General features: G+C 42.9%; 1 protein-coding gene and 1 long non-coding RNA gene across 4 annotated transcripts in view; one reads left to right on the forward strand and one right to left on the reverse strand.

Annotated features, from left to right (window-relative positions):
* Nucleotides 1-450: 450 nt before the first annotated feature.
* Nucleotides 451-3,174, reverse strand: LOC110526194 (uncharacterized). Its single transcript, XR_002473900.3, has 3 exons — nucleotides 2,368-3,174; nucleotides 2,123-2,284; nucleotides 451-1,964 (listed from the first exon to the last, which is right to left on the reverse strand). It is a non-coding gene; the product is annotated as an uncharacterized LOC110526194 (long non-coding RNA).
* A 1,861-nt stretch (nucleotides 3,175-5,035) lies between these two features.
* Nucleotides 5,036-17,749, forward strand: part of LOC110526195 (activating molecule in BECN1-regulated autophagy protein 1A) — a 106,041-nt gene continuing 93,327 nt past the window's right edge. The window contains exons 1-9 of one of the 3 annotated variants that reach the window (XM_090238352.1): nucleotides 5,036-5,515; nucleotides 6,181-6,378; nucleotides 6,485-6,543; nucleotides 6,655-6,838; nucleotides 8,705-8,877; nucleotides 9,024-9,090; nucleotides 9,173-10,689; nucleotides 15,709-15,795; nucleotides 16,159-16,822. In XM_090238352.1, coding sequence (XP_090094478.1) covers nucleotides 6,247-6,378; nucleotides 6,485-6,543; nucleotides 6,655-6,838; nucleotides 8,705-8,877; nucleotides 9,024-9,090; nucleotides 9,173-10,689; nucleotides 15,709-15,795; nucleotides 16,159-16,183 — 2,244 coding nt within the window. In that variant the 5' untranslated portion in view covers nucleotides 5,036-5,515; nucleotides 6,181-6,246 and the 3' untranslated portion in view covers nucleotides 16,184-16,822. Of the gene's footprint in view, nucleotides 5,516-6,180; nucleotides 6,379-6,484; nucleotides 6,544-6,654; nucleotides 6,839-8,704; nucleotides 8,878-9,023; nucleotides 9,091-9,172; nucleotides 10,690-15,708; nucleotides 15,796-16,158; nucleotides 16,823-17,749 lie in introns of those variants that run through there. The other 2 variants (XM_021606946.3, XM_021606948.3) reach the window with 2 other exon arrangements.

Consider the following 17,749-nt stretch of genomic DNA (forward strand, 5'->3'; position numbering starts at 1 on the left):
AGCCTTATTGTGGCTAGTTTCACAGATGGGTCAGACACCCATTAATCAAATAACTGTCTTGTAAATTAGGGTTATTTTAGATGACACTTGGCTAACTAAAGCTACTGAAACAGATGTAGTTTTGCTGTGTATTTGGGGAAGAATTTTTTTCTCAACACATCCATCAGTTTTCTAGCTTTTTCTTTGACGACAAGCACTGGCCCGAGCTTGGGGAAGGGCAGGTGCGCGAGACAACTTTACAAGCATCATAGCGTATCGTTGTGAAATGAAATACGAGTGATAATTTACACTAATTAACGTGTTAAATTATTATGTGACGTGCAGTCATAGTCAAGGTCCTGATGATTGGTTCTTTGGTCAACAAGTGTTATTTGACACGCAAACGGAGTTCCATAGAAGTCCTGTTTGAGGATGAAACGACTCTACGAAACACCAAGTAAGTACAATAAATAGGTTTTGATTATGTTTTACTTGCAAGGGGGACATACATAAATGCCAGAAAAATAACTTATTGGTTAGTGTGGTGTGTGTAACCTTTATCTAACTAGGCAATTCAGTTAAGAACAAATTCTTACTTACAATGATAGCCCGAATGATGCTGGGCCAATTGTGCGTTGCCCTATGGGAGTCACAATCACGGCGGGATGTGATACAGCCTGGATTCAAACAAGAGACTGTAGAGACTGATGCCTCATGCACTGAGATGCAGTGCCTTAGACCGCTGCATCTGTTTTAACTATACTAGAACACTTTTAAAAAAGCCCAATTTTAAAAATCGGTATTGTTTTTTTGGCAAGGAAAATATCGGTAATAAATCACTACATGGAACAGGAGTTGACATAGTGTAACAGTATAACTTTAGACCGTCCCCTCGCCCATACCCGGGCGCGAACCAGGGACCCTCTGCACACATCAACAACAGTCACCCTCGAAGCATCGTTACCCATCGCTCCACAAAAGCCGCGGCCCTTGAAGAGCAAGGGGAACTACTACTTCAAGGTCTCAGAGCAAGTGATGTCACCGATTGAAACGCTATTTAGCGCGCACCGCTAAGCCGTTTCACATCCGTTACAATAGCAAATAACATCCCTCACCAAGGTTGGCCACCAATACTTCTTGGAGATGGTGTACTACGAGTAAAACCTGGATATCCAGCGACAACGGCACTCCTTGCGGGCGGTTCTGGTTGCCTAGAAAAGAGACAGTTCCTGATGAAATTGTCACTGCTCTGCCTTGAACAATAGTTGGTTGGCCAGGAGATGTTCCAGGACTACTCGATGTGATCCTCCAAGGTAGCCAAGTAGAAGAGGATGTTGTTGATATAGACAGCCACCTGGCATCCGAGCATGTCCCGTAACACCTCGTTGGCAAATGCCTGGAACACTGACGGCGCATTGGCTAAGCCAGAAGGCATCAGAGTGACCAGACATCATGCTGAAAGCCGTCTTCCATTCATCCCTCTCCCGGATGAGATTGTATGCACTCCGCAGAGATCCAATTTGATAAGAACGCGGCCCCGTGGAGCTGTTCGATAGCTGCCGGCACCAACGGGAGTGTAACGGGACTTGGTGAGCCACCACACTAGCAAGAGAGGTGGACGTGTGGATGAAACTTTGTTGGATCGCTTCACGGATGTATTCCTCCATGGCCTTAGCCACAGACAGTATAGATGTATCTGCGCAGAGTCCGCAAGCAAGTCAATGGCATAGTCCCAGGGACGATGAGGGAGACTAGTGGCGCAGGTTGGGAACAAACTCCCACAGGTCCTTGTATACCTCCAGGATGTTGGGCTAAAAGGCAACCCCAGGACTCAACCGACATGGAACGGGAAAGCAGGTCATCCAGCAGTCGGGTGCCCAGTCCGTGATTGTAATCCTCCACTAATGAAGGGAAAGTTCTCATGATGGACTCCACATTGAGTGGTCCCAGATCCTAGTAGATGCACCGATCATCAAGGGCTTGAACTGGAAACAGAGGAGAGCAGGTATGAGGTGACGTTCAGAGAGGGACTGTAGTCAATAAAGAGCCCCAGGGCACCGGAATCCACAAGCACTGTATTTTTAAAATACATTTTTATTTAACTAGGCAAGTCAGTGTAGAACAAAAACTTATTTTCAATTACCTACACCAGCCAAACCCAGACGATGCTGGGCCAATTGTGCGCCGCCCTATGGGACTACCAATCACAGCCAGTTGTGATACAGCCTGGATTCAAATCAGGGTCTGTAGTGAAATTTCTAGCACAGATGCAGTGCCATAGACCGCTGCGCCACTCGGGAGCCCTCTAGAAACAGTACATGAGAGACAGCCAACTAGTGTGATTGACAAAAAAAGTTTGGTAGATAGCTATGAAAATTGACAACTCACCTCTGCCCCAGGAAGTGGAAGATCACATGACTGTCCCTCTGCTCTCGTGGATCCCAAGTAAAAATGTACCAGACACTGCTGAAGCTCCCCTTAACGACAACAGGGACAGAGCCCCAGCAGTTTCCGTCACTATGCCGCAGGGAGGCGTGTGACCCTTACCTCCAAGGGTTCAGGCTCTGATACAGAGTGGTCACTGAGGGAAGGACAGAAGCAATGGTACCGACGCTCCCAAAGTTAGTTAACCAGACTGATGGCTATCGCAATGAGTGCAGCCAAGGAGGTTGTCATCCCGACATGCAAGTTCCATCTGGACCTCCTCTTGCAGTCCTCTTCTGAAAAGCTTACAGAGCACTGGCTCATGCCATCTGCTGAATGTTGCTACTGTCTGGAAGGTGAGCGTGTACTCAGCAGCAGTCTTGGCATCCCACCGTAGTTGGAGTAGGCACTCATCACCTCTGCCCTCCGGTGGATGAGCGAAGATAGATGTGAACACTGCCATGAACCCCTCATAAGAAGCCAGCTCCTCTTCTCTCCCAGATAGCTGTAGCCTACACCCACCCAGGCATCACTGACTTGGGCAGACTGTTGGATGGGCTGGCTCAACTGGTGGTAGAGTATCATCCACTAGTATCCTCTCAGGTATGTTCTAGATGTTGAAGACCACAAAGAACCTCTTTCATAGCCGTCGCCAGTTGCATCAGCTGGTCGTGGTGTTGACAAAGTAGTTATTGTACGTCAAACATCAGGGAGATGGCTTGATTTCCTGCTGCTTCCATTTGTCGAGGAAGTATTCTGTAACAAGAGACACTGGGAGTCAAGAAGCAGGTGTTGAGTTTAATAATGCCGTGACCATTGCACAATACAACCCAAGCATACCATCTGGATATGAAACAAATAACCAATCGTGCCTGGGGGAACAACACTAAGGGAGTGACAGATATAGGGGAGGTAATCAGTGAAGTGATGGAGTCCAGGTGTGTTTCATGATGAGGCGCAGGTGACCGTAACAATGGTGCCAGGTGTGCGTAATGATGGATGTCAAAGCCTGTGATTAGTAAACCACCCGGAGAGGGGGAGCGGGAGAAGACGTGACAATGTTTTTTGGCCCTAAACAGAGAGTACACAGTGGCAGAATACCTGACCACTGTGACTGATCCAAAATCATGGAAATCTTTGACTATGTGCAAGATACACATATTTCCCTCATTACACAGACCCACAAAGAATTTGAAAACAAATCCAATTTTGATAAACTCCCATATCTATTGTGTGAAATACCACAGTGTGCAATCACAGCAGCAAGATTTGTGACCTGTTGCCACAAGAGAAGGACAACCAGTGAAGAACAAACCCCATTGTAAATACAACCTATGTTTGTTTATTTAATTTTTAGTTTATTTTACTTCTGTTCATCTATTTCACTTGCTTTGGCAATGTAAACATGTTTCACATGCCAATAAAGCCCTTAAATTGAAATTGAATTGAGAGAGCCCAGGGGCTCCAACAGTTTTTGAGATGTTTTTGAGATGAGGAAGACTGTTTCAGGCCAACCAGAGTTACTCTTGCTTATCTTTATAGAAAATATTATGATAGAAAATTAACTAATTAGCCTCTTGAATGTCTATATCTGTATACCAGACGTAGTAACCATCTCACATAAAGAAATGCATGTCGGTGTGTGCTTATGTCAAATCAAATCAAATTTATTTATATAGCCCTTCCTACATCAGCTGATATCTCAAAGTGCTGTACAGAAACCCAGCCTAAAACCCCAAACAGCAAGCATTGCAGGTGTAGAAGCACCTGTCTATCTAGCTCTCTGGGGTTAGGCCTACGCTTCTCTTCTTTCAAATAGGCTATATATATATTTTTTTAATTAAAATGTTAATATTATATAGTGGACACCGTAGCCCCGATACATGTAGTGCTCAAATTTCTGACAGCTGAACCGTGAGGTGGAAAATTGTTTTAGGGAAGTAGAATAAAAACAAAAAATAGGCTATAAGGTGTGCTGCACATCGAAACACAAGGAATAGTGGTTTTGTCATTTGTTATAGGCTGTTTTTAACGAAACGAAAATGTGGCTCATTTGGCCAAAATCTTCCCTGTCATGTTGTCCCGGCGCTAAAATTTCCTAAACGAAACTCTGAAATATTGTTTTTAAGAAGATTTGACAATATTCGCATGAAAATCTGTCATCAATTCGATGGAAACCTAGCTAGTGCGCTAGTCCAGTGTCACTTTGATCATGTATGCACATCATGGTTCACCAGCAGCCCCAAACATCTAAAGAATAAACTACCAGCCAAACAATCTTGTAAGAATTGAATGTTAACTCCCCTGATACTCATCTGGAGGTTGAGCATTTTTTAATTTCTATCTGTAATTTGTCTGTATCTATGTAATTGTTTATGTATTTATGTTAAAAATAGGGACCAAAATGGAAATAAGTCCCCGACTATATTGTGCAATACCGGTCACTTTTACAAATCTTTGTTTATATGTATTTTTAATTATCAAATCAATCAATCAATCCAAACTGTGCAGAAGCTAAAATGTTATGCTAGATCAGCGTCCAGTGTTTTAGTAGAAAACGTGTTCTCTTTGAGATTAAAGTTTTTTTCTAAATCATTCTAGCACATATGACAACCATAAGGACCATTATTGTATAAACCGTTTGGATGAGGACCAGGATTTTATGGCCCAAACCCGGTTTGGAATCCGCTACGTTGTATAATCATAAACGTATATGTATATGTTTTCTGTAAAACATAGAAATAGCGATACATGTAGATTATAAATACATTGCTTACTTTAAAGCAATATTGACCCTTTGTAAGCTAGCTATTTCTTGCACTGCAAAAAAAAAACTATCGGTTTTGTGTCGCCCACCTATGTTCGTTCCTGTGTTCAACTAGTAATGCCTGGTGAGCTGTGGTCTGGCCAGCTGGCTAATGTTTTGGAGAACATAGCTAATAGCTAGCCTAGCTACACTGCTAGCTTGTTAACCACAGTTGGTCAACACAATATACAAATATCGGAGAAAATATACCATAATTATACGAGATAGTTTCAGTTGCTAGTAAAAGTCGAATATATGTAACTTGCTAAGTCGACAAGAACATTCCAACCGTAGCAGTGGGAAAAGGTAGGGACATGGTCGAGTATCGCTAACGTTAGCTAGTTGTGTTAGGCCAATGCAATGTCTTGATGGGGTTGGTTGTCAACGCCAGTTCTTGCTTGAGTTGGACAATCGCTGGCATGTTAGCTAGCTAGTTAGTTAATTGGGAGACCGGTAGCTACAGATTGTAACACAAGATAATGTGATTTAACCAAAAAATATACTGGTAGTTACAGGCCTGGCTGTACAAAACGTTGTCAGATTTTTTCAACTAATAACTAACCTGTTATTTGCGATACTATCTTCGTCCTCCAGTATAATGGCCCACATTTGTTGGGTTAACTAGCATTTTTAAGTTTCATGACAGCCTGCTTTCGTTGTGGTTCTCTGTATTTCGGTTGTTCACCCTGAACCCACACCACCACAGTTGTTTTGCCATTAACGTTATAATTGTGTAAAACTAACATATGTTCATTATTCATGCCACTTAAGGCAACATTTTCATCAGCACCTCATGGCTGTTAACAAATGAGAACTGCAGTGATTAGGTAACTAATAATAAACATTTTTCTTTTAGCTAGCTAGTTAGCTACAAACATGGTTATGTCATCAACAGCTGGATTTCATCATGCAAGGTAAAGGTGTAGACTACAAGCTAGCCACAGACACACTTTCATATGGCTTTTGCTTAGACCCTTTGGTGACTGAGACCAACCAACAACAGTGTGAAGGAGAGGAATGAAGGCCTGATCTTTGAGATGACTGTCTACCCAAAGAATTCGGTGCGGATCTTATCTGCCCGGGAGCGTGGGGCCCGTGGCCTTGGTTCCCAGCGCCTCCTGCAGCAGCTTGTTGAGGAGAAGACCCGGAGGATGAAATGGCAGAGTCAGGTAAGGAGCATCCTTGGTGAGGCATGGATGGAAATCGTGCAATGTAACAAGTTTAACTGACATGAGTGGGTGCTTTTTTTATGTGCTCTTATTTTATTTTCCTCAGAAAGTGGAGTTGCCGGACAGCCCTCGTTCTACCTTCCTGTTGGCTTTTAGCCCGGACAGGTCAGAATGTCATCCAATAAAATGTTGTAAAAAATTTTTGTCTGGAGGAGATAGAAAGACACCAAGACTGGAAGATTGTATGTTAACTGTTAATGTTTTCCCTTTAAATAGGACCTTAATTGCCTCCACTCATGTCAACCACAACATTTATATCACCGAGATTAAGACAGGAAAGTGTGTTCACTCTCTGGTGGGCCATCGCCGCACTCCTTGGTGTCTGACCTTTCACCCTACCATCCCTGGTTTGGTGGCTTCGGGATGTCTGGATGGAGAGGTTCGCATCTGGGACCTGCATGTGAGTGGCTGTCATCTTCTCATGCAAAGGAACCTCGGGGACTACATGTGCTACAATAGACTTAATTAGACGACTCATCTTTGGGATATTCTCCTAGACTCCTCCGTGAACTGGAAACCGATATGTGGTTGAGGACGGTGTCAATTAATTAGTAGGCGAATGGAGGAGTTTGCTCACTTCCTTGATACACAAGAGTATTCCACTCATTGCTAGTGCAGAAGTGTTTTAAAATCCACCACACCCCCTTTGAATCAGCTGTTTTCTCAAAGGAGAAAGCATGCACACATTTAAAAAGGATACACCACTTATTATTTCATCTGCAAAATGTCTTCCACAACTAGCTGTATTTGTTTTTATCACTTTACACATTCATTTTGGGATTTCACCCCTGTAAATGTAATTTGCCTTATGGAGAGGAGAGTCTAATTTCATACAAGCTCATTTGTTTATCCTCACCGCTGCTCCTCGATTACCTTTAAACTTTTTCAAAAGCAGGACAGATGAGTTGAGTAAAACCAATTGAGAATCTCTCATTTTATCTGTCCCGTTATGGCACCTGTAAGAGCACGGGTAGCACCATTGAGGCCATCTCAATTTTGAAGTAGTCTATTTTAATTTTTTTTGTGTTTGAAGATAGCATACAGCGTATATTGGTGTTTTACCGCCACCTGCAGTGCAGGAGTCCTGAACCAAATCTTGTCATTCATTTATTGTGGCCACAAGATGGCGGTGATACAGCTTAAAGCCATTTACAAACCAGGTAACCCAATTTGAAGAAGAAGCCAATGCTGTGAGCATTGGCTGATCCCTCCCAACCCTTATGAATCCCCATCCAGTTGACTACTTTAAAATGGTGGAAGCCCTTGATAGAGTACCACAATATGAGTCATAATACTCATAAAACATAGAGGTCAAACAGGGAAATGGTTCCAATTTTTTTTTCACCATTTAATTTTTCCTATAGGGGATTTTCGAAACACTTAAAATAAGGGATGTTTTGTTTAGGCTTTTCCCGGTGTGATGTTTTGATAACTGTAAATCTCTCAAGGACAAAGTGGCTTGTATCAATATATTCGCCTGTATTTATCCCACAAAAATGTAATGCTAATGTGGCTATCATAAAGAACTACAAATGTTATGATGATCTGGACTAGACTGACGAATCGAGGCAAAGGTAATAATCTCTGGATTAACTATCTAATGTTAGCTAAATCCAGTAATGAATAAATTGGTAAGATTTCTTTCAATTGACAATTCTGTGAACTGTCTTGTGCAAGTTTTAAGTTGTCATAATACCTGTTAGCAAAGATGTCCGCTAGAGATAATGTGCAGGAGCTTGCAGGGATTTGTAGTTTTGCATGATGTCTCCTTTGATGCTAATTAGCATTTTCGAATCTGAGCATAAATGGAGCAGAATATATTGATAGAAGTTACCCTGTCCGAGAGAGGTTTACACGGTTATCAAAATGTCACACTAGGTAAGCCTACACGAATCACAGCCCTTTAAGTGTTTCTAAAATTCCCTATGGTCAAAATTAATGGTGGAAAAACTTTAGGAACCATTTCCCTGTTTGACTACTAGGTTTTATGGGTACTATGACACCTCCACTGTGAGGCTCTATGGCAGTGTCCATGCAAAAATGGGTTATATCCAACTAGAGATCTCTAACTATCTCTGTGTGTGGCGCTGGTGTGGCGCTGGTGGTGTGTGTGTCCTCTCTTGCATCACAAGTTTTATTCCTTACCAATCGATTTCCGTGCATTCTCTTAAAAATAGTTGGATGACATTCTGGGTTTTTGTGCATGTGCATAATATTGACACTAATCTTCTTCTTTTGAACATTGTGTGGCCCCTCTGATGCCCAGGGTGGCAGTGAGAGCTGGTTCACTGAGAGCAATGTGGCCATTGCCTCCCTGGCCTTTCACCCTACTGCCCAGCTCCTTCTCATAGCAACAAACAATGAGGTTCACTTCTGGGACTGGAGTAGGAGGGAGCCATTTGCCCTGGTCAAGACTGCCAGTGAGACCGAGAGAGTCAGGTCTGACAAAAGCTCCACCTTGATCTCCCTATCATTTCCACAGTGTTCGATTACTTGACTTGTTGAAACTTTGCTGCAATATCTGAATTTGGAAACCGAGTCGAAGCAAAACGTAGCTAATGACACATGCAAATGCTCTGTTGCAGACTGGTGAGGTTTGACCCACTGGGTCATTACCTGTTGACCGCTATAGTGAATCCCTCTAACCAACAGGTGAGACTGTTTAATACTTTACATTATTTAAGGTCAGTTGCATCATATCAAGAACATTGTGTTCCTGTTGTGTGCTTTTCAGCAGAGTGATGATGACTCGGAGGTCCCCATGGATAGCGTGGAGATGCCACACTTTCGCCATCGATCCTTCCTACAGTCCCAACCGGTCCGCCGTACACCCATTCTCCACAACTTCCTGCACATCCTGTCATCGAGGAACTCTGGCTCACAGTCTGAGGAACAGCATCCTCCTGCACCCGCTGCCAATAGTGCTGCTGACTCCCCTAGTCTTCCCTCTGGACATTATTCTGCCCTGCGGAATCGCTCCCGACCCCCCTACCAGGGTTGTGTGCAACACCTTGGTATGGTTTGCTTCTGCAGTCGGTGCTCTGCCACCCGAGCCCCTTCACCATCTGGAGAGGACCCCTCTGACCCTGAGAGCCTGGAGGCCCAGTCTCATGCCTCCACCTTCTCCTCTGCTCGCACTGAGCCCCGGCAGCCCTCTGAGCCTCGCTCCTCACACCGTCCCTCTGCCTTCAGCAGTGTGTACGGCAGTGCTAGAGGACACTCTTTACGCACTCCATCTTCAGGCCCTGGCCAGCGCAGCATCCCAGGCCTTATAACCAACCAGGGCCACCAGCAGCCAGGCCTGGAGTGCTCTGGGCGACTGGCAGGAGCAGACTGGATGGGCAGCATGCTCAACATGCGGCCTGAGCATAGTGGGGGTGTTGGGGTAGCTCCACCCAGGACTAGTGCATCCTCTGTCAACCTGCTGTCTGTGCTGAGGCAGCAGGAGGGCTCCTTTCAGTCGCCTGTCTACACCTCTACCACAGAGGGAGGAAGCTTGCCCCCAGCAGTAGTGAGCCCTCACACCAGTGGAAACAGCTCTGTAGATGGACCCAGCACTAGTAGTGGACACCACTCTCTTGGGGAGGGAGGGAGCAACAGCCCCACCTCGATCCGTAACGTGCTGCAGTGCAACTTGAATCGCTACTTCATGGAGTATGATCGCATGCAGGAAATGGAGCAGTCAGGTGGTACTGGTGGAGAGAGCAGCCAAGAGCAACAGACACGGGAGATGCTCAATAATAACATAGAGTGTGAGCGGCCTGTCACCCCCCATTATCAGCCCCCCAACAGCAGTGATGGTGGTTCTGGTCCCTCCCGCGGCCATATGAACCGCTGCAGGGTCTGCCACAACCTGTTCACGTTTAACCAAGGTACACAGCGCTGGGAACGCACTGGCCAGACCCCATCACAAGAGGAGGGGAGCACCTCATGGCAGCCCCCAAACCCCAACCCTGCCTTTCACACAATGAGGCCGACGGTGCTACATGTTCCCCAGTCCTCTGACAGGAGACAGTTATTACAGTCACAGCCCAGTGCTGATGAACCTGGAGGGGACACAGCCTTCACTCACCGGGGATCCTCTAGCTCACAGAGAGAACAGGCGGTGGGGTTGGTATATAACCAGGAGACAGGCCAGTGGGAGAGAGTTTACCGACCGCCTGTCAGTCCAAGTCCAGCGGCGAATGTACCACAAGAGGCCTTAAACCAAGAAATGCCTGACGAAAATCACGATGATGATTACCTGAGAAGGTGAGAGAATCAGGTGTTAAGTTCCGTGTTATCGATTTTTTTGTGCAATTTGTTAAATGAAAAACATAATTGATGCATAGATTTTTCCAATATGCTGGAAGTAGCATGACTGGCCTGGTGGCTGAACTCTGACTTTGAGGCAGTACCAGATGCAACATTCAACACATCTTATAAGCTTCCAAGTCTGCCCTACCACAAGACGTGCACATCATCCCAAGTCACCCCATGCTTGTCATTAGTCTAATCATACAGGCAGACTTTGCATGTTATGCTTTTGTGCTCATTCAACTGTGCAGCTCACATCAGTATCACAGATTTTTTTTTTTTTATTAAAAAAATATATCCCTTAATATGGTAATATTTCCCCCTCCTTTTTAAATGCATTTTTATTTTTTGTTGATAAAAGGTGTTTTCCAAACTTGTGTAGTCATCAGGGTAATTTTGGACACGCCTTCTCATTCAAGTCTATTTCTTTATTTGTACTATTTTCTACATTGTAGAATAATAGTGAATACATCAAAACTATGAAATGACACACATGGAATCGTGTAGTAGCCAAAAAAGTGTTAAACAAATAAAAATGTATTTTAGATTCTTCAATGTAGCCACCCTTTGCCTTGATGACAGCTTTGCGCACGCTTGGCATTCTCTCAACCAGCTTCACCTGGAATGCTTTTCCAACAGTCTTCAAGGAGTTCCCACATATACTGAGCACTTGTTGGCTGCTTTTCCTTTACTCTGGGGTCCAACTCATCCCAAACCATCTCAATTTGGTTGAGGTTGGGTGAATGAGGAGGCCAGGTCATCTGATGTAGCACTCATCACTCTCCTTCTTCGTCAAATAACCCTTACACAGCCTGGAGGTGTGTTGGGTCATTATCCTGTTGAAAAACAAATGATAGTCCCACTAAGCGCAAACCAGATGGGTTGGTGTATTGCTGCTGAATGCTGTGGTAGCCATGCTGGTTAAGTGTGCCTTGAATAAAATGTAAAAAAAATACACTGACACTGTCACCAGCAAAGCACCATCACACCACCACCTCCATGCTTCACAGTGGGAACCACACATGCCAAGATCTTCCCTTTACCTTCTCTGCGTCTCATAATGACATGGCGGTTGGAACCAAAAATCTCAAATTTACACTCATCAGACCAAAGGACAGATTTCCACCAGTCGAATGTCCATTGCTTGTGTTTCTTGGCACAAGCGAGTGTCTTATTTTTGGTGTCCTTTAGTAGTGCTTTCCTCAATCATAGCGCTTGATGGTTTTTGCGACTGCACTTGAAGAAACTTTCAAAGTTCTTGACATTTTCCAGATTGACTGACCCTCATGTCTTAAAGTAACAATGGACTGTTGTTTCTCTTTGCTTATTTGAGCTGTTCTTGCCATAATATGGACTTGGTCTTTTACCAAATAGGGCTATTTTCTGCATACCAACCCTACCACCCCCACAACACAATTGATTGGCTCATAGAAGGAAATAAATCCCACAAATTCACTTTTAACAAGGCACACCTGTTAATTGAAACGCATTCCAGGTGACTACCTCATGAAGCTGGTTGAGAGAATGCCAAGAGTGTGCAAAGCTGTTATCAAGGCAAAGGGTGGCTACTTTGAAGAATCTCAAATATAACATGTTTTGATTTGTTCAACACCTTTTTTTTTGGTTACTACATGATTCCATATGTGTTATTTCATAGTTTTGATGTCTTCACTATTATTCTACAATGTAGAAAATAGTAAAAATACATTCATGAGTAGGTGTGTTCAAACTTTTGCCTGGTACTGTGTGTATGAAATTTACTTTTGCAAGATATTTTTTGTGAAGTTATTACACTGAAAGCCATTGTGTTACGTTTTTGCAAGTTGAATACCATTCAAAAAGCCTACAAAAGGCTTTTTTTCAAAACTACAAGGTCGACAATGTGTCGCTTTTCATACAGTGTTTTTTTTGCGTGGAGCTTTCTTTTGGCTGATTGTGATACTTAACAAGTGGGAAGCTCGGACCTCATCTTTCTAAAAGTTTCCAAGTTGGAAATGTCAAAGTTGTGTTGAATGCAGCATTACCCTCAATCTTGTTAATGCTGAGTTCCAAGCAGGGATGCATCGGGTCTCATTTTTAGAGTCTTTGGTGTGACTTGGCCGGGGATCGACTTCCCATCGTTCCAATCAAATGGTGGACACAAGCTAATTTGTAATAGACCTGTAGAAGCAGGATTGTCTCTGTGTTGCTTCAGTTTTCCACTTGGTGGCAGTATGCTACTGACTAAATATTTAGAGATGATTGCCAAGACAACTCTACCTCTCCTGTGGCAACTACCATTGACAACTTTCTAGAATAGGAGTAGTTAGACCTAGGCTATTAGGATTGGTTTGGGAATTAGCATAGGTATTTGCTGTGAACACTTATAAAAGCTATTTAATGAACAAGCCATTGTATTTGTAGTTGCACAAACTATGAGGATATGATGGGCTCTGCAAAACACGACACAAACTGAATTCTTCCGCTGCTCTATTGTTCGCAACATAATTCAGTCGGAGACTGGTTTCATCTTCATTGATGGCAATGAAGAGTGTTAAAGACATTGACGCATTTTCGAAATGCCACTTTACCCATGTGTGCTCTGGCCCAACCCATCAGTTTCTGGAACCAATCAGATGGTCTATAATGGATTTCCATTCAACAAATCGTCTGGAAGGTACTCGGATCCAGACTCATTGCGGAGAAGAAACTAACATCCTTGGGTGTGGCGTTTGGCTGGAGCAAGGATTTTGGGTAGCCAGGCAAGAAAGTAATGCCTATTTTAGGAAACAGTGAAATGGAAAAAGTGAAATATTTGATATCTTAATATTTGCATAACATTTAGCTACAGTCATTGAAAACACACACAGTAATGTTTTTTTTCTCCCCTCTCATTTTCCTTCTCGCTTCAATCCCAATCCATCCCCCGTGCCCTGGAAGGTTGCAATTAGCCTCTGTTTCAAGGGCAGTGTTGTGAACTTTAACAATGTGAAGTTGCCCTTCCTGCTCAACCCCTCATTATCTAGCCTAATGCTGGGGCTTGTTGTGTGGAGAGCTCTCCAGCACCCTGAGGGTGCTGCTCTACTTTGTCTGACACGAGGCCAAAGCATTGGGTTTAATCTGTAGGCCGTCAAGAAGCGTCTGGAAAGCAAATGACCAAACTGAAGTTTGGTTCTCTGTTATGTTCACGTCTCTTTTAGATTCTAGTCTATCTCATCGACTCACAGCTTCAGGTCACCCTAGATGGAATATGTTCAAGGTTTTATGTGACTATATTAATGATATTTGATCTTTAGGCTACTTTGTGTTGTTGAGCCTACATGGGCACAATGGGTTCTTTCTCATGTCCACATTCTGAAGTTAACCTTCTTTGGGCAAGGCATTGATATAGCAGATTAAAAGTGATTTAACAAAATGAACAGGCCTAGGCTTATATTAGGCTGTATTTATTGCAGTAATTGCTTTTTCTGTGAGGTGTTGGCTACTGTATTCTTAGACATTTTCTGACTTGTTTTGAGCCCAAAAGACTAGAGCGGTTGAGGTTATAATCTAACAATTGAAAATGTAGTGCTTTTTTTTGCATACCAAACGTTCCTCAAAACCACTAAAGTATAAAGACCATTGTTATTGTAGTTGCCTCACCATCCTCTGTATAGGAATGGCATTCAAGTCCCGGCTCAGTAAAAGACTGGACTAATTTAATGGGTTGTTACACAGGGCTGTGACATTTCACATCACTATAATTCTTTTTACTTGATGTGCTGCCGATAATGGGCAAATGAATGTCCCTTAGGAATTTAATGAGACTTTTTTTAATGACTAAAATGGTGGTTATAAAAGACTATCCTCCAATGAGCAAGCTGGCGAGGATGTAAATAAATGTGAATCTCAAGGAAGGGAATGCTTTGAGTGATTCCAGTAATTTTGGCTATTCTATCCCTCACCGTAATGAGCACGCTGTTTTGTGACTTTGGGGTAAGGATTATGGCAGGAGGGTGGGAACTGCATGTTCTGTCTCATTAACATGTCAACCACACAATCATTTACAGACTTGTTTTAATGTCGACAATGTCGGGCTTGCTCTCCAGCCAATCACTTGAAATAGTCTGCACCGCATATGTGCTATTTTAGAACACGTTTTGAATCCAACAATAAATAAATATATATATATATATATTTTTTTTTTAAACTTTGCATTCTAAATCTGAATAAATGATTGCTACCTTTCCATATTTGGAGTCAATCTTTGTCTTATGGGGCACTAAAATGTAAAATTCAAGATTTGAAATTGTCACGTCGTGTCTCCGTTGCCACTCACATGTCCCTGAGCTTTTCTATAATCACTCTATTTCAAACGTTTCAGCTTTAATGGCCTGAATAACAACCTAAAGCCAATCTTTCTCTATGATACATCCAGTTTTATCCAAACTCAAAACTGAAAAATAAGAACTGGACTGCTGAATGCAAGTGGTGTATTGAAATGTTGGCATTGTTCATGGTCTTTGCAACATCCCTAGTGTGGGAATACTGGGTCTTGATAAAGGTTCATGTTTTATTGCCATTATCAAGCAGAGTTGATCGGGCTGTTCAGCTGTAGTGCATTGACTCCCATTCTAAATCTATCACCCAAATCAGCTGTCCCTGAACACAGGCGGTTGGTTATAAAGAAGAGCTAGGAGACATTCGTATCCATTGAGGAAGCACCTGATATGTAGGCTCTCTATGGTGTGTGTGTGTGTGTGTTTTTTTAAATTGTGGAGGTATTCATTCTCTTAATTATACCTCTGAAAAGTAATGAGAGAGGAGAGAAACATTGTTTGGTTGCGTCAGTTCCTTTTTTCCCACTGGAAAGCGGTTTAGACTAGTTGGCGATAATGAATATGGAAAATATTTGAGCTGATTATTAAACAACAGGTGCAACAACTTTGTTTGTGGTGTTTTCATTAGTGGACATGAAGATCTAACCATCCGTTTTGCTCCGTTTCTCTTGCATAGGAGGCTTTTGGAGTCATCTCATATGTCGCAGTCTCGATATGACATATCTGGCTCCCGGGACCATCCTATTTATCCAGATCCTGCCAGGTGAGTCTTGTGGTCAGTGCTATTGATGTCTTACTTGTAATACGTTATTTATGAGAATACAAAAAAGTTCCAAGCATACTAGATTAGCATGTAGCACACACTACAAGGACCAACAATAATTTGGCACTTCGATAAATGGGGGTGTCAAACATAGTCGATTTGCCCTCAGGTGGTTTGAGTAAAAAGAAATTGAAACTGCAGAAATGATATTGGACCTAAATTTATACAGTCTCTTCATTTTGTCTTCTGTCTAACAATCACTGAACATAAGGGACACCGTCAGGGAGCATTGACAATTCTAAAAACAATAGAGCACCATTTTATGGCAAATATTGATGCAAAGGAAATATGACACATTTTCAGGTCGGGCCTCGGTGTAGTGCTCTAACAGGTGCAGACAAGCCAGCAAACAAATGGAAAATGGTCCCACTATCAACATCATTTCACTTGCCTCGTAGAGAACCAGGTTTCCCTAATCCTGAAGTCTGGCCTAAATGATCTTAAAAGGGGTGGAGACTTGGTCTAAATCTGATGCCTCACAACACGTCAAACCAATCCAAGACCTTGCTTGGGTGGCGCTTAAGACGCAGCACTCCCTCAACAGTCATGTGGGGAGGGTTCTTGGAATGTAACGTCCAATAAAAATGTAGCTACTGGAAGCCAGCGGACCATTCAAACCGTTTCAGCTACTACAAAATTCTTCAGATCTTCAAAGGAGGCGTGACGACAACAACATTTTGGGAGAACTAACATTTAACTAACCTGTGCACACTTGTCTCTGTGTGGTTCTCAGGCAACAGTATGTCATAGCATTATATACTGTAAGACAAACTAGACAGTTTAGCTTCAAGCATATGATGCTTACATGAAGTATTTGTCAAAGGTAATTTCCCTTTAACATCTGCCAGAAGGCCAACCGTGTAGCAAATATGAACTTATTCTAATGCATGCTGTTCTTTTGAAATGTTTTATCACTGCTATAAATGGAATTGTTACTGGTCGTCGTTAAATATAAATGGAACTAGGACATGGTCTTTTCATGGTAATACATTTTTATTCATTGCAGCCCTACACAAGTTGTGATGTTTCTTAGACCTTTTGAGCAAAGTGGGGACGTTATCAACATCTATCTGTGTCCCACCGATACTGCCTTGCTGAAGAGTGATTCATTACACCGGGTCTCCTATGAACCTGGAGGTTCTGAATTTAGTGTCTGGGATTGAATGCCAGCTGACCTCCAAGGTGGTGCCTTGTGGGGTGGATAGTAGGGCCTAGTCCTCTCAGTAAAACCACATTCATCTAGGGACAGCGCTGCTCTGCTTAGGAACCAAGGTGCTTTATAGAAAATCAATGTGTGACCCAGAGTGGGGACATAATGATCAGTACAGCCAATTTTTGTAGAGAGTGGACACTTGACAATTGACTACTCACTCTCTGTCGTCATTTGCTTTGACCTTTGATCTTAAACGCCTTTCTAGTGGCGAGGATAGCGCCGACACTTCCCTCTCACCTCGTTATTCTCTCTCACATGTATTTATTTCAACTTTATTTAGTCAGGGTGGAGTTCCATTAAGACCAACGTGTCTTTTACAAGGGAGCCATGCATGACTAACGCTTACATAATCAAGTCAGCATAGGCGCATAGAAAGTACAGAACCTTCAAAAACACAATCATAAAAAAACAACCACATTCCTCGGTTAAGAGGTCTTCAATCAGAATTTTCCAAAAGGCATATTCAGACTGAATATAAGGATCCGTTAAAGGTTTTCTATTTTGAAAATCCAAATCTAGTTCCTCTTCCATTTGAATATCCTCAAACATTCAAGAGTAAGAAGTAGGCTAGGCCTATCTGCAAGAGTAACCGTTACAAATAGTTCCCACATGAAAACATTTCCCATGTGTTCTGGCCATGAACATTTTCTTACATGCTGTCAACCACTCAATACAATGCAT

This window comes from Oncorhynchus mykiss, chromosome 6, assembly GCF_057628025.1.
Source record: "Oncorhynchus mykiss isolate SJ-2025 chromosome 6, ASM5762802v1, whole genome shotgun sequence".
Lineage (NCBI taxonomy): Eukaryota > Metazoa > Chordata > Actinopteri > Salmoniformes > Salmonidae > Oncorhynchus > Oncorhynchus mykiss.